Below are 16953 nucleotides of genomic sequence, written 5' to 3' on the forward strand. Positions count from 1 at the left end.
CTAGGCATATCATAGGAAAGTTGCTGAAAACCAAAGAAAAACAGAAAAATTTCCGTCAGCCAGCAGGCTGAGCATTGAGGGGAGCAGAGGAAACATTGAACAGGAGGAACAATGTTCAAATAAATGACTTACTTCACATCCAAAGAAACAGTAAGCTCAAAAGACAATGAAACAACATTTCTAATGTACTGAAAGAAAGTAAACTAAAGAAATCCTATTAACCAAAAATGCTTACTGAGTTCTTGAGGTACTATCTTAATCTCTGAAAGGGTATCTATGAAAAAACATGTCTATAACTAATATCACAGCAAAAGGAGAAAACTGAACATTTTCTCCTTACAACTGAAAGCAAGGTAAGGATGTCTCCTCTTTCCACTTCTATCCAATATTGTACTGAAGATCATAACCAGTGTGGTAAAGCAGAAAAAAACAAAGGAAAAGCATACATATTTGGAATATAAAGAAAAATGTCTCTTATTCACAGATGATGTGAAATGGTACAAAGAATATTTTAAGAAATCTAGCAAAAATTTGCTAGAATTTGTAACTGGATTTTCAAGGCTACATCATGTAAAATCAGTTTTCAAAAACCAGTTATGTTTAAGTATACTGGAAGTGAACAATTGGAAAAAACTTATAGTGACTTCCAAAACCATAAAATACTTAAGAACAATTTTAGTAAAATATGTATAAAACCTCTAAAATGAGAACTACACAGCACTGTTACGAGAAATTAAATATCTAAATAAAGATTAATTCATTGGAATACTAAATATTATTAAATGCCACTTTTCTCCAAATTGATTTATAGATTCAATATACTCCCAAGGAAACAACCTTTGCAGGCATGTTTTGTAGAAATTGACAAGCTGACTCCAGTACTCATTTGTAAAGGCAGAGGACCTAGAAGAATCAAAACAGTTTTGAAAAATAAGAACAAATTGAGGCCAGGTGCGGTGGCTCACACCTGTAATCCCAGCACTTAGGGTGGCTGAGGTGGGCAGATGGCCTGAGGCCAGGGATTCAAGACCAGCCTGGCCAACGTGACAAAACCTCGTATCTACTAAAATTACAAAAATTAACTGGGCATGGTGGTGCATGCCTGTAGTCCCAGCTACTTGGGAGGCTGAGCCATGAGAATCGCTTGAATCCAGGAGGCAAAAGTTGCAGTGAGCCAAGATTGTGCTACTGCACTCCACCCTGGGCAACTGAACAAGACTCTGTCTCAAACAAACAAAGAAAAAAACTCCAAAACCTTCCCATTCTGTCACAGTAATGAAAATGTATATATGTATATATATGAACAAATTGGATGGACTTACACTATATGATTTCAAAACTTACTCTAAAAGTTTGGAAATCAAGATAGTATGCTTTTGGCAAAGTCATGCAAATCAATGAAGCAAAATAAACGGTCTAGAAATAAACCCACATATATATGGTTAATGGATTTTTAATAAAGCTACCAACATAATTCAGTTATAAAAATAATCTATTCAGCAGATGGTATTAGAATACATCAAATGGTACAAATGGAATATCTGGACACCTCTGTGAAAAAAATGAATATCAATCTCATTTAACATGTGTAAAATTAATTCAAAAGGGATCATAGAATTAAAAATGAAAGCTAAAACTCTATTGTAGTAAAAAAATAAAGAAGAACATTTTCATGAACAAGAGGAGGACAATGGTTTCTTAGACAGGATACAAAAAAGTACTAATCAAGAAATACTAACAATCATCTGGAATTTTAAAAAATGAAAACCATTTCCTGTTCAAAAGATGTTCACATCTTTTGTGAATTTGAGAAAATAATTGCCATACATATACTAACAAAGAACTTGTATCCAGAATGTTTACATGTATGTGTGTATACACACATATACAAATACAAAAATATGTCAACCTCTTAAAAATAACAAGAAAGAAGAAATATGAATCTCCAGTAAGCATATAAAGAGATACTCAACATCATTAATTCCCAGGAAAATGCAAATTAAATTCACACCCACTTGAAAGGCTTCAGTTATAAAAATTGAAAATACTCAATGATGGTGAGGATATGGAACACTCTTCAGTTGTTGGTGGGATTATAAAATGGTTCAACCATGTTGGAAAATGAGTAGTTTCTTATAAAGTTAAACATTTGCTTACCATATAGCCCACATCGGCTTCTAGATATTTACTTAAGAAAAATAAAAATGTCATTCACAGAAAAAAAAGAACTTAAGAATTTATAGAAGCTTTCATAATTTTTTTCATAATTTTCATAATTGCCAAAAATTATAAATAAATATACATCTACAGGTGAATGTATTGTGTGTTCATACAATTGAATACTCTTCATCAAACTACTGATAAATGCAACCAAATGGATGGATGAGTTTTAATAACATTATACTGAGGCCGGGTGTGGTGGCTCACGCCTATAATCCCAGCAGTTTAGAAGGCCGAGGCAGGCAGGCAGATCACTTGAGGTCAGGAGTTAAAGACCAGCCTGGTCAACATGGTAAAACACTGTCTCTACCAAAAATACAAAAGTTAGGCAGGCATGGTGGCTCATGCCTGTAATCCCAGCTACTCAGGAGGGTAAGGCAGGAGAATCACTTGAACTTGTGAGGCGGAGGTTGCAGTGAGTCGAGATTGTACCACTGCAATCCAGCCTGGGTGACAGAGTGAGACTCCACCTCAAAAAAAAAAAAAAAAAAAAAAAAAAAAAATACTGAGTGAAAAAGCCAAATTAGAAACCGATCAGAGGATGATTCCACTTATACAGAGTTTGAGAATAGGCAAAATTCATCTGTCGTGTCAAATGTTGCCTGCTTTAAAGCTGGGAAAACTGACTGCAAAAAGGCAGAAGGAACTTTCTGTAGTAGTGGAAATATTGCATATATTGCTTTGAATACATGTCGGTTTATACATTTGTCAAAATTCACCTATCTTCTCATTTAACTTGTGTGTATTTTCTGTAAGTTTTACTATAATAAAGTTGGTTAAGAGTAGTTAATTGAAGTTGGGAGAAGGGATGGAAAGATTTGCATGGATGGGGAGGAGACCTATGGTTATAAGGTTTGAGGTGAGTCTATGTTAAACGTCTGCATTGTTCAAGTCTTTCTTCCTTCTTAACCGTAATAGATTTGAGAAATATTGCTTCTGAGACTAAAGAAGATGATAATCATAATTTGATTACTGATTTATAATTTTCCCTTATAAATGCGATATATTTATTACAGAAAATTGATAAGTATAAGAATAAAGATAAAAATTAGCCTATAGGCCCACTACATAGGAAAAGTATAGTTAACATTTTAAAGTATATTTCATCAGTTGTATTTCCTATGTATGTATATAATACATGGATTTACATTATTGGGATCATAGTCTACATACAAGTTTTGTTTCTCACCAACAAAATATATTGTGGCATTAATTTTATTTCTTATTTCCAATGCCATTTTTTCTTTCAAAACTCTAAAAAATGATTTAGAATTTTCTGCATCCAACATTTTTAATGTTGAAAAACTTTAAAACTAGCATCTTGAATTGACCGTTGACCACTCTTCAATATTGTCTCCCTTGTTGCTAGCTTTCCCTAGCTATGCAACACAGGAATTCTACTAAAAGGAAAAGAAGAAAGCATAGTGTGATATGTTTCATATATACAAAGAGCATAAAGAATAATATAATTAACAACTGCCTGTTTACCCCTCCACTTAGGAAACAGAACATTATCTATGTTGTTGAAGTCATTTTACATACTGTTTTATAATCCATATTTTCCCTTAAAAGTCTGTTTCAAACATTTGCTTATTTATATATATATATTTCTTGAAAATGTAGCCTAATATGGTTTTATTTTTCAAGTAATGCATATTCTCATGGCAAAAGTTTAAATATAACTTTTAAATATATTGTCATATTATAAGCATATTCTTATGGTTAAAGTAAAAGAAACACTTTAGTATTTACATAGTAAATTAACTTTTACCAACGTCTACTCCCGCTCTCCAACCCTAAGGTAATCAATGTTAAGAGTTGGTGTGTATGTAAAGAACATTGTTTCATGCTCTACACAGTTTTCTCTATTTGTTTGCTTTTTCACTTTACTATTATGTCTGGCAAGTATTTTTATGTCATTTATTGTGGAAGGCAGACTAATGTTCCTCCTCCCCAAATATCCACCTTCTAATCTCCACAACCAGTGAATATGCCATCTTACATGGCAAAGGGACTTTGCAAATGTTATTAAATTAAGGATCTTGAGATAGGCAGATTATCCTGGCATATTTGAGTGGGTTCAATGTAATCACAAGAGTCCTAAAATAAGGAAGAGGGAGGCAGAAGTTCAAAGTCAGGGAAGGACTGGAAGATGCTATAAACCCAGTTTTGAAGAGACAAAAACAGGTCATAAGCCAAAGAATGTCAGCAATGTCTAGAAATGGGAAAAGACCAGGACATAGATTATACCCTGGTGCCTCTAGAAGGAATGCAACTCTATGGCACTTTTATTTTGGCCCGGTAAGACCTGTACTTGACTTCTGACAAGATAACACATTTGTGTTGTTTTAGGCCACTAAGTTTATGGTAATCTGTTATAGCAGCAATGGGAAACTCATGCGCTCCTATCGGTCTGCATCGTTTGTGGGGGCAGAGAGCTGCCATACTATATATTGCATAAAAGTATCCTGATTTATTCAACTACTTATCTGTTTATAGAACTTTCTAATTTTTTGCTGTTAGAGAAAATGTTCTATAAATATGGTTATATATGGTTGTAAACATGTGCTATAATAGTATTTATTTAGGGTAGATTAAAAAGTACTTGCTCTGTCACACATATATAAAATACTGACAAATACTGGCAAACTGTTCTCCCTTTACTCACTTGTGGGACAAGTCTTCTGTGGAGGATCACCCTTTCTCCATATTTCTGTTTCCAGTGCCATAATAGTGAAAAATCACCCCACTAAAGGGAATATTTTATTCCTAAGTTACCTGGTACCATTTGGTTAATAAAGATTAAATGAGTGCTTCATGTAGTAAAGGAAAAAAAATCCCTTTCTAGTTAGTGTAAAGATGATCAGGTATTTAGCTTTGTAAGAAAACTGTGAAAAATAGAATAACATAAGAAAAAATGTTAATCTCCATGGATTGCATGTTCTTATCCATATTTGACAGACTAAACTCAGAACCAGGCTCATTTTCTAGTAAATGCTCATTGTAGATAACTAGTAAATGTTGGGGGTTGTGTGTGTACATTAGTAGGAAGAAATTTTAGCTCAGGGATCAAGTTCGGTGTCAGCTAAAATACATAATGCTTCTACAAATCCAAACCTATCTGAGGTCATATATTTGTTAAATTGTCCTGTGCAGTACAATAAAGTAAATAGTTTAAAGCTGACCTAGTTATGCTTCTGGGTTCATAGTAACAAAAACACAAAACATGTTCTCTTAGCTCTCAACTCTATGATTTCTTAGGGCAATTTTCACATTTCTCATTGAAATCAGGGAGAAAGCATACATCTTTATGCCCTTTGGAAATACTCTTTAAAATTCAATTTTATTAATGATAGCTTTGCCTTTCCTATTTACAGAAATGCTTTTAGTTTACGTATAATACATGTGAAAGTTAGTTTCAAACTAATGCCATTGGCAAGTAAGAGAAAATTTAATAAAACTAGAAATTGCAAAAATAACTTGATTTAATACAAATTACAGAATAATTTTTGAATGAATCATTTATAGGTATATCCCAAGGCACTATTAAACTCTACAGTGAGGCTCATTCTCAGATGCATCTTCGTTCTTGGAAATTAAAGGCTACATTTCATTTTTTTCAACATAAATCAGAACTTAGGCAGAATTTATTGGCCTTCCCAGTTGCCAGAGTCTAATAGTATCATTTCTATAAACTCACATAATGAAACTCTATGATGCAGACTTCAGGCGCACAGAGTCTACATGAGCCAAAAATGAGAGAATTTGAATCCACATGATCAAAGGTCTAGTCAGCAAGTAATCTCTATCCCCATCTTATAAAATAAATATTTGAATATTTTGAATTAGGAATACATTGGTGTTCTGCAAATAAGTTGATTATTGGAGAAATGACGATTAAGCTTATAGTCTGATCTTTGATTTATAATGCTGCTGACTATTTTTCAATTTTAGTGAGAGGTACTTCTAACGTTTCTGAATGAAAGAACTAGAGTTTGTTTGTTTGTTTGATTGTTTTTTGTAATGTGCTTTTTTCATTTGTTTGCTAAGTGAACAGAAATTGGCTGTGTGGTGGACTCTAAATGCCCTTGACAATAAGCAGTGCATTTGTCATAGTTTTGTCATGTTGTTTAATTACTGATGAAGTCCCATGTTTCACATTATATAAATCAAATAGTCATGTTGCAGCCTCTTGCATCATGATATGATGTATTATATATTTAGAAAAACCACCCCAAATCTCTTTCCCCCTACATCTGAATATACTTTTCACTTAGTGATTCTTGACCCTAAGGTGAAGATTTGATTTTATGTGGTTCTTCAATTTTTTGCATTGCCATTTTATTCAGTATCATCTGTTTCGGGTGTTTCTTTCTCTTTTTGTTTGCTGGCAAAGGCAGTTGAAGAATAGAATTATTCAGTGTTTAATATAACTCCCCAGACTTCTTGCTCACTGCTCCTGGGACCCTTATCACATTACAGAGGTGATATGTTTTATCCACTTCTGTGACTTTCAAGTAGAAGCCTATTTTATTTATCTCTGTTGTGTCCTTCCCCTTATTTAGTACATGGCATATTAGAGACACTTAATGTATCCCACAGTGTTCAGTTGTATAGGCCGTACACTACACAACAGTAGAGGAAGCCATTTATGTTGTGTATAATAAATGTGTACATAGAATTACGCAGTATACAATTTCTACCACTAGGGATGGTATTCTCGTAAATGATCTCTATAGTTTCCTATACAGAGAAATGATATTTTGTCATTTATTTATAATAATAATGCTAGAAAACCTTCCCATTCATCTCCATCTATAGTTATATTGAGACTCTGAATATGTTTTGCTGCCAGGAGAAATTATTTTCCTTTATCGTAGGATATTATTTGTTTTGAGCCACAGAGACCAACTTTGCCTAAGTTGAGCAACAGAAGAAACAGTTGGCTTATTTTGATTCTACATTTTCAGAATCAAAGGAAGAACTGAAGAATCAGGCATCAGGAAAGATAGCAAAGAGGAAAGCTCTAGGCATCTCATCTACTGAGTTTTGATGATTCAGAGCCATTCATATTTTACTATATTATCTCTTCTCCATCCTCTGAAAACATGGGTTTCAGTGTGGGGGGATAATCCTGTGATTGGAAGCTGATGACTAGAATACACTGACCAGAAAATATGATGCAATAGAAGGTGATTTCCCAGTGGAAAGATGCTAGGGAGTAGAGTTGGGGAAGGATAGGATTTACCTCAGTACTATGAAGGAACCATTTAGCTTTGTAAAAACCTTCCCTTATAACCCTGGGAATAAATGTTCTGATTGAGAGCCGTCTTGTCTTGCCCAGACTTACAAGGTTTCCTATTTTGTATCTTGTATATTGAAGGGAATGATGACTGCTTGGAAAAAGTAGTTGCATGCTGTTTACCATGGGAAAAGTTTAGGGTAGGGCAGCTATAGTGGTTATGTTTTATGAGATAAAATTTGGATGTATCTTCCCTCATTTATCTAGAGTTTTCCTTCTAGTTTTGGTACATATTTTCAGAAAGATATATATATTTACAATAAAAGGTATAAATATTAAAACTCCCAATACTGAAAAATTATTTACTTCATCAAAATTTCTTTGCTTTCTTTCCTATTTACTTAAATAATTTACCGAAAAATGCATCTACTTTTCAACATCCAATCCGTTGGGTCAGTTGACTTTTAAGGAGTATGCAAGCAACCTGATAGGATTATATCATCTATATACAAAAAAATTTAAGATTAGTGTACCAAGTGCTGGCAGCCATCTTTAAATGATCAAGAATGGATTAACTACTTTTTTTTTTTTTTCAGTTTAAGAAGGAGTTTCACTCTTGTTGCCCAGGCTGGGGTGCAATGGCATGATCTCGGCTCACCACAACCTCCGCCTCCTGGGTTCAAGTGATTCTCCTGCCTGAGCCTCTTGAGTAGCTGGGATTATAGGGATGCACCACCAGGCCTGGATAATTTTTTGTATTTTTTTTTTAGTAGAGACAGGGATTCTCCATGTTGGTCAGGCTCATCTTGAACTCCCTACCTCAGGTGATTCACCCACCTCGGTCTCCCAAAGTGCTGGAATTACAGGCATGAGCCAATGCACCCAGCCTGGATTAACTAGTTTTTGGATTTACTAGAATACAAAAATAATAGCATATTTGAGAAAAACATTAAAATTTATACAAACTGGTAAAAACATGTTATACTATTTCTGTTGTCTGGAAATATACCGTAATTGGTAGACAGCACAGTGTAACATTACATTATGTCTACTGTGTTTTAGGGATAACCTGCTACCTTTCCAGTATAATGAAGTGAGTTTTGCAGTGGGCAGCAGGCCCTCTTTAGAGCAAACATTTCTCTCGATGCATTATAAAGGCAAACAGAGGTAGGGGAAGCATGGCCACTAAAACAAACTAAAGCCAGGTATTTGAGAGTGGAGTTAATTAAGTAAGGAAAGAGAGAAGAGATAACATGCAAGAGGGCCTGAGTCTTTGCCTTGCTTGAGTCCTAGTGAAACACTGGAGAAGTGTTCTCAGCTAAGAGAACCACAGGACTAATACATCTTCCACTGATACTTCATGAAGCAATTCATGTGATAACCTATCATATTTGAATTATTTTTGTTATTTATAACTAGAGAATGGTAAATGTATTCCTAAATTTTGGGTGTGATTTAAACAAATTAAGTTTGTATTAAGTTCAATTTGTGCCTTGTATTGAAAAGATATTATTTAAGGTTATTGTTTATCTTCTCTATTTCCACATTACTCTCATAATTGAGTCTATATTTGTTTCATATAGTCATCTCCGATATTAATATACTTCATCCCTATCTTTTACTCATGGCTAGCAACAATTATTTTTTTCTACAACCATTTGGAAGAAAAATAACAATATTAATAACAATAAAATAACAATTAATAACAATAAAATCACTAATTTTTTACAATAATTTATAAGTAAAATAATCCCCAGTTGTTGAAAGACATTTTTGAAAAACTATTAAATATCAACTGAACATCTTATTGAGGCAGGTCTGCAGTCTTTTAAAGCATTTGGTGAAAGTAGCTGCATGATATAAAATGTAATAATAAAATAAGCCATATATGGCTTGTTTCTATATATATTTAGACCTAATGCTAACAATAAACTAATGTATTATTTTACTACACTTCATTCCTATATGGTAGGTCACAGTTTAAGTCCAGTTCTTTTAATTATGTGATAATCTGGCTGTCTAGATAATCAGAAAATGTTCCCATTATGAACATCCATAAACCATAGCAAAAAATACAATAAGCATACTTTTACGTGCACAGATGAGCCAAAAACAAAGCAAGTTCTGGCAAGAAGTTTGGTAAGCATCTAAAGTAATGTGGTAGCTTCCCTGAGGGAGGTTTTTGAACTAAACAAATCTAGGTTTTTATGTTTTAATGGGTCTGTGCAAAGTGGGGAAGTGGAACTGAAATGATTACACACAACTAGAATTTGTAGATACTTAGATCCTTAATAAAAGTATGCACTGTTAAAAGTTCTGCCAGCAAGCACAGGTTGTGAACAAGGAAACATTCTGCCTCATCCATGACCCCCGGTTAGGACAAAAATGCTTCCTCTGGGTATTCATTACCATGAATCTGATTCCAAAATTGAAACACTTAGTGAAAGTATATTCAAAACTGCTCTGAAGGGACTCTCTCTCAACTTACACGATGAGGCAACCGCAATTAACATCCCACTGACTGAGTTCATAATAGAATTCCAAAATGACCGGTGACAACATATTCCATTTTAAGAACCCAGAGACATATTAAAGAATAATAATTTTTAAAAAATACTAACAGGGATTATAAAACAAGCATGTCCACCTAATTAAAAACAATAAAAAATTTCAAAATATGAGAATAAGGTGTTTTTTTGGGGAAAAAACAGTTTATTTGAAAATTGATGAAAATAAATGTTCTCGGGAAGACATATGGAATATGGTACTTATACTTAAAATTTGAATTTCTAAATTGAAAAGCATATTAGATCCAGCTGAAGAGAGCATTAGTGGATTGGATGATAGATCTGAGGGATTCTCCCAGCAGGCTACATAGAGTGGTTAAGAGATGGAAATACACAAAGGTGCCTGAGCATTACAGACATCAGAATGAGAACTATAATATTCCTAAAGAAGTTCTAGGAAAAGAGAATGGAATGTCAGAGGGATTAACTAAATAGATAATGGTAAGAATTTTTAAGTATTCATGGATCTTTAAGTTGAAAATATACCAAGTACCAAAGAAGATAAATAAAAACAAAATCAGTACCTTGACTCATCTTCGTGGGACTGTGGAATTATAAAGACAGAAATAGTGTTAAAAATTAAGCAGAAAGCAAATGCATAAAAAAAGGGCAAAAACTGTAATCAGAGACTTCTAATCAATATTTATGAATGCTAGAATAAAATGAAATGGTATCTTCAGTGTTTGAGAGTCAATAAAGTTGACTTTGTAACAACTCAGTTACTGTTCAGTTATGAATAAATGCAAAATAATAAAAATGAAAGCAAAAGAAAATAACTAGGAAAGTTTACCATTCATAGATCCTCATTGAAAGAGATATTGAAGAATGTACTTAAAGAAAAAGAATAGTGAGATGTCTAGAAAGTAAAGATACAAGATATAACTGAGAAAATGCTAAATAAAAAGGTAAATTGTTGCATAAACCCTGATGGTTTTTAAAAGCAACTGTCAAATTTTAGATTTGAAAAATCAAGATGGAACCATAATTTCACATTAAAAACACATGAAAAATTGAAGGGAGAGATTGGATTAAAAGAATGTTATGTTCTTGCCTTTTTAAGGAGGAAGAGCTTTACACATTCTAAGGACATGTGGTAGGCAGGAAAAATAACGTCCCCTGCAAAGATGTTTATGCTCTAATTTCCAGAACCTGAAAATATGTTATCCTGTATGGAAGAAATGACTGTACAGATGTGATTATATTAAGGATCTTGAGGTGGTGAGATTATCCTGGTGTGAGGAAGAGAGAGAGAGGAGAGTCAGAGAGGGTCATATGATGATGGAAGCAGGGAGCAGAGTGATGGAATTGTTGGCCTTCAAAATAGAAGGAGGCCCTGAGTCAAGAAACCTGGGTAGCCTCTGGAAGCTAGCGAAGGCAAGGAAGCATATTCTCATCTAGAGCTTTCAGAGGGAACATGATACTGCTGACACATTGATTTTAGTGCAGTAAAGCCCATTTCAAACTTCCGGCCTTCAGACTGTAAGTTAAAGTTTTGTGTTGTTTTAAGCCACCAAATTTATGCAACTTTTACAGCAGCCATAGAGAACAAATATATCATACTTTAAAATGCAAAAGGAATCACACATCAACCGCAATTTAATGTTACTTTCAAAGTAGCCAAAAAAAGTGAGTGGAAAATAAAAGGAAGAAAGAGAAAAAGAAGAACAAAGAAATATAACTTGGTAAATAGAAATCATAAATAATAGAAATCCAAAGATATCAACAATAAAATAGAAAAGGATTAAATTCATTTATAAAGATATGTAACTAGCTTTTAAAAGTTTCACTATGTACTCTTTATAAGAGACTCAGAGAAAATGGATGTTAACAACAAAATGAAAGAGATAGGACAAGCAAATACTAATGCAATACTATATATTAATATTTGTTAGTATCAGACACAATCCACCTTAGCAAAGTAAACATATGGATTTTACATGATAATAAAAATAATAGTTCAAAATAAACTTAGAGAGTGAGTACTTAATAAACAATAAGCTTTGAGATAAACAAAGCAAAAATTAGAATCACAGGGAAACATCAAAAAAATTATAACCACAATGGAATTTTAACAGTGTTTTCTCGGTACCATGTAAAAATCAATCCAGAATTGATTATTCTATGTAACAATTGTATATCAGAGCTTTTAAGAGCTAGATGGAACTGCACTCCAAAAAAAAATATACATTTCTAATATACAAGGAACATTTACGAACACACATACACACACACACATATATACACATATATAGATATATGTATGTATTAAATCACAAATGCTGCTAATGAGCCAAGCAAGATGTGAATTGAAAGCTAACCATTATCAAGATCAATGTAGACTTCATTGGTGAATAGGCAAAAGTATTGTGCTTTAATTTTAAAAGTCTTTTTTTTTTTTTTTTATCATTTAGATACAGCTTTCAGATCCTGTAACAAACAGAGGAAATTTTTTTTACAAGATAATTTTACTTTCTCATTTATGTACACACAAAAGACCTATTGTAATATTGTTTGTGATAGTAAAAATTGTATAGAACCTAAAAGCTTATTGCTAAGAAGTTGCTTATATTATGATACACTAATAGCAGCAATAAAAAAAATCCCCAACAAAACATCGCAACTAACTTTTGAGAGCTTACTTTGTGTGTGGCATTGTTTTAAATACCTTATATGTGTTAATTCATTCCCCTTGCACAGTAACCTAGGTTTTTAAGGTTTTATGTATGTTAAATCATTTAAATTGAACAATAAACCTAGGTGGTAGATATTATTACTATCTCTATCTTTTTGATGAGGTGACAGAGGCACAACAAGGCTAAATAAGTTGCCTAAGTTCACGTAGCTAGTAAGAGGTAGATTAAAAGTTTTGCTTTCATATATTCTGCCTCCAAATCTCATAACTCTTATTAAGATATATTAAATTATGTTCTATGAAATTCTAAATAATTGATAACAAAAGTGAAGCATTCTTAGGAATGCTAGGATATAGTTTCAGATAAAGAGTAAAAATTATAAAATATTATACATAGTTAGATCCCATTTATGTAAAATAATAATTTCCTTATACCATTAATAAAATGATTATCAGTCTTTTAAAAATTTTGCCAGTCTTATGATATAAAATATTATGTTGTTTTAAGTTGTATTTCTAACATTGAAATCTTCTATCTGGAAATAATTTTTGTGTTACATGAAGTAGGTATCTTCTGGTAATTTTTCAAATGGAAAGCCTTGTCCCAATACCAGATATTATTTTTTGTAATGAAACAATAGAATAGTGTAAAATTCAAAACAAGATGGAATCTTACTTTTGAAATATTGTCCATAATATGGGAATTGTCTAATGTCTGAGGATTAATTATATCATGTACCAATGTGCTCTAAAATTTAATCTTCCATATCTTAGAATTAAAAATTAATCTTATTCACAATTTTATTAGATTCTTGGAGATAACAGATGTGCTTCAATTAATCATATAACTATTAACAATGAGTCACATGATGTCTTGTTTGTAGAAAATAATTTACCTTTATTTCAGTTTTCTATTTTTCTTTCTAGGAAAGATTTCTGTGTGCACAAAGATGAACCATGTGATACTGTTGGTAAGTGTAAAAATTCTCACACTTTTGGAGTTCTGGAGAACTTGAACACATCACTTGTTTAAGTATATGAAATTATTTGTGTTCTGGTTATAAAGGAATAACTTCAAAATGTCAGACATACATATTTTCTACCTATATGTTCAATCGTTTCTCAGCACTTCAGTTATTAATTAAATAGCTTAAAGACACATGTATCAACTATATATAGGAGATAATCTTTAAGTGATGCTTTAAGGCTATAATCAGTCTTTTTTTGTTATTTTCTCAGAGATACACACGTGAGTTTGATAAAATTTTATTATTATTAATAACCCAAGACAAAATATATTAATGACATTGTGATTGACTAATTTGCAGGATAACAGATTTTTTGAGTTATGTGTGTTTAAAAATCTTTGCAGACTGTGTCAAAATAAACTGCTGATTCAGTAAGATTCTTCTTACGTAAAGTGGCAAATTTTTCACCATTTGTATTAGATATCTGAAGTGCCTAAAACAAAACCATATAGCCAACAGAATTCATGAAACCACTGTTCTAATTTTGAGAGAATGGCCACATATATTTTCATGTTTTAAAATGTATCCATATAAATATAAATGTATCTATCCAAAGATACCCCAATCTCTCTCTCTCTCTCTCTCTATATATATATATATATTTAATTTTAAGTTATGTAGCTGTGTGTAACAATATATTATTGGTAAGGTATATTTAAGAGTTGTAATCAGCCGGGCACGGTGGCTCAAGCCTGTAATCCCAGCACTTTGGGAGGCCGAGACGGGCGGATCACGAGGTCAGGAGATCGAGACCATCCTGGCTAACACGGTGAAACCCCGTCTCTACTAAAAAATACAAAAAACTAGCCGGGCGCGGTGGTGGGCGCCTGTAGTCCCAACTACTCGGGAGGCTGAGGCAGGAGAATGGCGTGAACCCGGGAGGCGGAGCTTGCAGTGAGCTGAGATCCGGCCACTGCACTCCAGCCTGGGCGGCAGAGCGAGACTCCGTCTCAAAAAAAAAAAAAAAAAAAAAAGAGTTGTAATCTAATTTTGGCGTATCATGTAGGGTTCATTTCTATAAGATGAGCAATATTTTAACTTGACCATTTTGTTGTGTCATTTGTTTTTTATAAAGTGAACAATAATAAACAATAAATAAACAATAAATAAAAGGGGGCAGAAACAGAACATAGGGATATTAGTATTTTAAAAGATAATTCTAACCAGTTCCATTAACCTAATTTTTCATCAACCTCCTCATATGTTTAACATCTTAGATAATATAAGGATTTTTGACATGTATTATTCATAAAACTTACGATGGAAAGTAGTTATAATAATGTAAAGTGGATGATGATGGAATCAAGGGAATATTTGGCTCAGAAGGAGCTGTCGGCATAAAAAGAGCTGGGCACCTAAGGAAAAGTGGAATTGATGTAGGGACCATCTTCCTACTGTTGACTCTCTTGCCTGCTTCCCCTCCAGTTTTCTTCTTTTCCTGTCTGAATCTCCAGAAATTAAAACTTGGTATCTAGTTTTTGTTACCCTAACCATGGAAGCTTTTGATTACCAGTAAAACTTGTCTCAAAATAATAACCTTTTCTTTCATGCAAGCAGCAATGTTGCCCCCATTTATTATTATTAAAGCCTTCTTTAATAGGGACAGCTCACATCTTGCCTTGCTCGAGTACATGTGAGAAATCAGCCACTCAGGCGACACCTTCCATAGCTATACACACGAACTGACTCTTTATAGCCTGGAAGCAACTACTAATAAGAACCAATTTCTGTTTTGATAACAACAGAATTTCACATCTTGCTAAATCTGCTAATTCAAAATTGTGTGTATATTTGTGATATGGTATATGTAAATTTGATTTTCTAATTTAAAACACATTTGCATAATTGAGTACCTCAGTGTGTTCTGATAATCAGAGTATGTAAGATTTGGCAGGAAAGCAAGTTATTGAGTCTTTGGCTCTATTTGTCCTGTTCATTAAGATCTTCAAAAAAATCAGTTTTAAATATTATAGCCTAGGGTGTGAAAATTCCAGTGCCCTTCCTGAATTCTGTTTTGCTGATTCCTTAGGTTGTCATTGGCACCTCTGGCATCACTAAAGCCTAGTTATCCCTTCCGTATCTTATGGCAGATTTTTTTCCTTTAGCCCAAATATAGATGAGATCTTTCCCTATGTAGTCTTGAGCAGAGTGAAAATCTGAAATATTTCTTCAAGACAGATAAAATGAAAACTTATAGCCACCAAGTCAAAGTAATCGGTTTTACCCAAACCCCACAAAAACCTTCTTGTCACACTACCTATGCCTATGTATAGAGTCATATACAGTCAGCCTTCTGTATCATGGACTCCATCTTCATGGATTCAACCACTTGTGGTACAAAAATATTTTGTCTAAATAAAAATATGAAGTAAAATGCAGCAATAACAAAAATACTAATTAAAAATAATGTAGTATAACCACTATTTACATAGCGCTTACCTTGTAAGTGCTAAGTATTATATTAGGTATTAAAGGTAATCTAGAGATGATTCAGAGTATAGGAGAGGATGTGTATAGGTTATAATCAAATACCACCCCATCATATAAAAGGAATTGAATATTCATGGATTTTGTTATGTGCAAAGAGTCTTGGAACCAATCCCCCATGGATACAAAGGGACAACTGTATATTAATAAGATTTATAAAGACATTTGTGAGACATAGACACTGTGGTTGCCACCTCATCATCCATGCATCTACCACTGTGTAGCTGCAATGCTATGTTAGGAAAGGATAGCCCTAGGGGGTTGGGTCATGATTTGTCTGGGCCTATCATGGAGATTGTTTCAGGACCATAGGCCTAAGCCAGTCAGCACATGCCATTGCCGAAGTGGAGACATATGATCTGTTCCCTATATTTGCCTCATGAAGCTGAAAAAGGTAGCATTTTTGATGGTTAGAGCTTGATTATTTATGCCTCCACTGGATATAAATAAGGAAGGATGCAACACTTATCACTGTAATCAGGAAGGAAACCATCCTTGTGATGAATCTGACATCATATACTGCAGAATGAAGAGATGGAAAGTATCTTTCTCTTGGATAACATTGTTGAATCCTCCAATCCTGGAGCCCAGTCTAATGTTTGGGTTTCTGAATATGTGAGTCAGTATATCCTTATTACTAAGCCAGTTTAAGACTTTTATGTTCCTTGTAGCCTAAGGCATAAAAATCTTCCCTGATGTTCATATTTTCATTTACAGGGCAAGAAAAATATGGGACAATATTAATAACCTCTATTGTTATTAAGAGAAAATGCTGGT

At 33.3% G+C, this 16953-nt stretch overlaps 1 protein-coding gene across 1 annotated transcript in view; it reads left to right on the forward strand.

Annotated features, from left to right (window-relative positions):
* Nucleotides 1–16953, forward strand: part of ADAMTS19 (ADAM metallopeptidase with thrombospondin type 1 motif 19) — a 287425-nt gene that overhangs the window by 85100 nt on the left and 185372 nt on the right. The window contains exon 7 of the mRNA XM_025388260.1: nt 13589–13632. Coding sequence (XP_025244045.1) covers nt 13589–13632 — 44 coding nt within the window. The remainder of the gene's footprint in view (nt 1–13588; nt 13633–16953) is intronic.

Source organism: Theropithecus gelada, chromosome 6 (assembly GCF_003255815.1).
Source record: "Theropithecus gelada isolate Dixy chromosome 6, Tgel_1.0, whole genome shotgun sequence".
Taxonomy (NCBI): domain Eukaryota; kingdom Metazoa; phylum Chordata; class Mammalia; order Primates; family Cercopithecidae; genus Theropithecus; species Theropithecus gelada.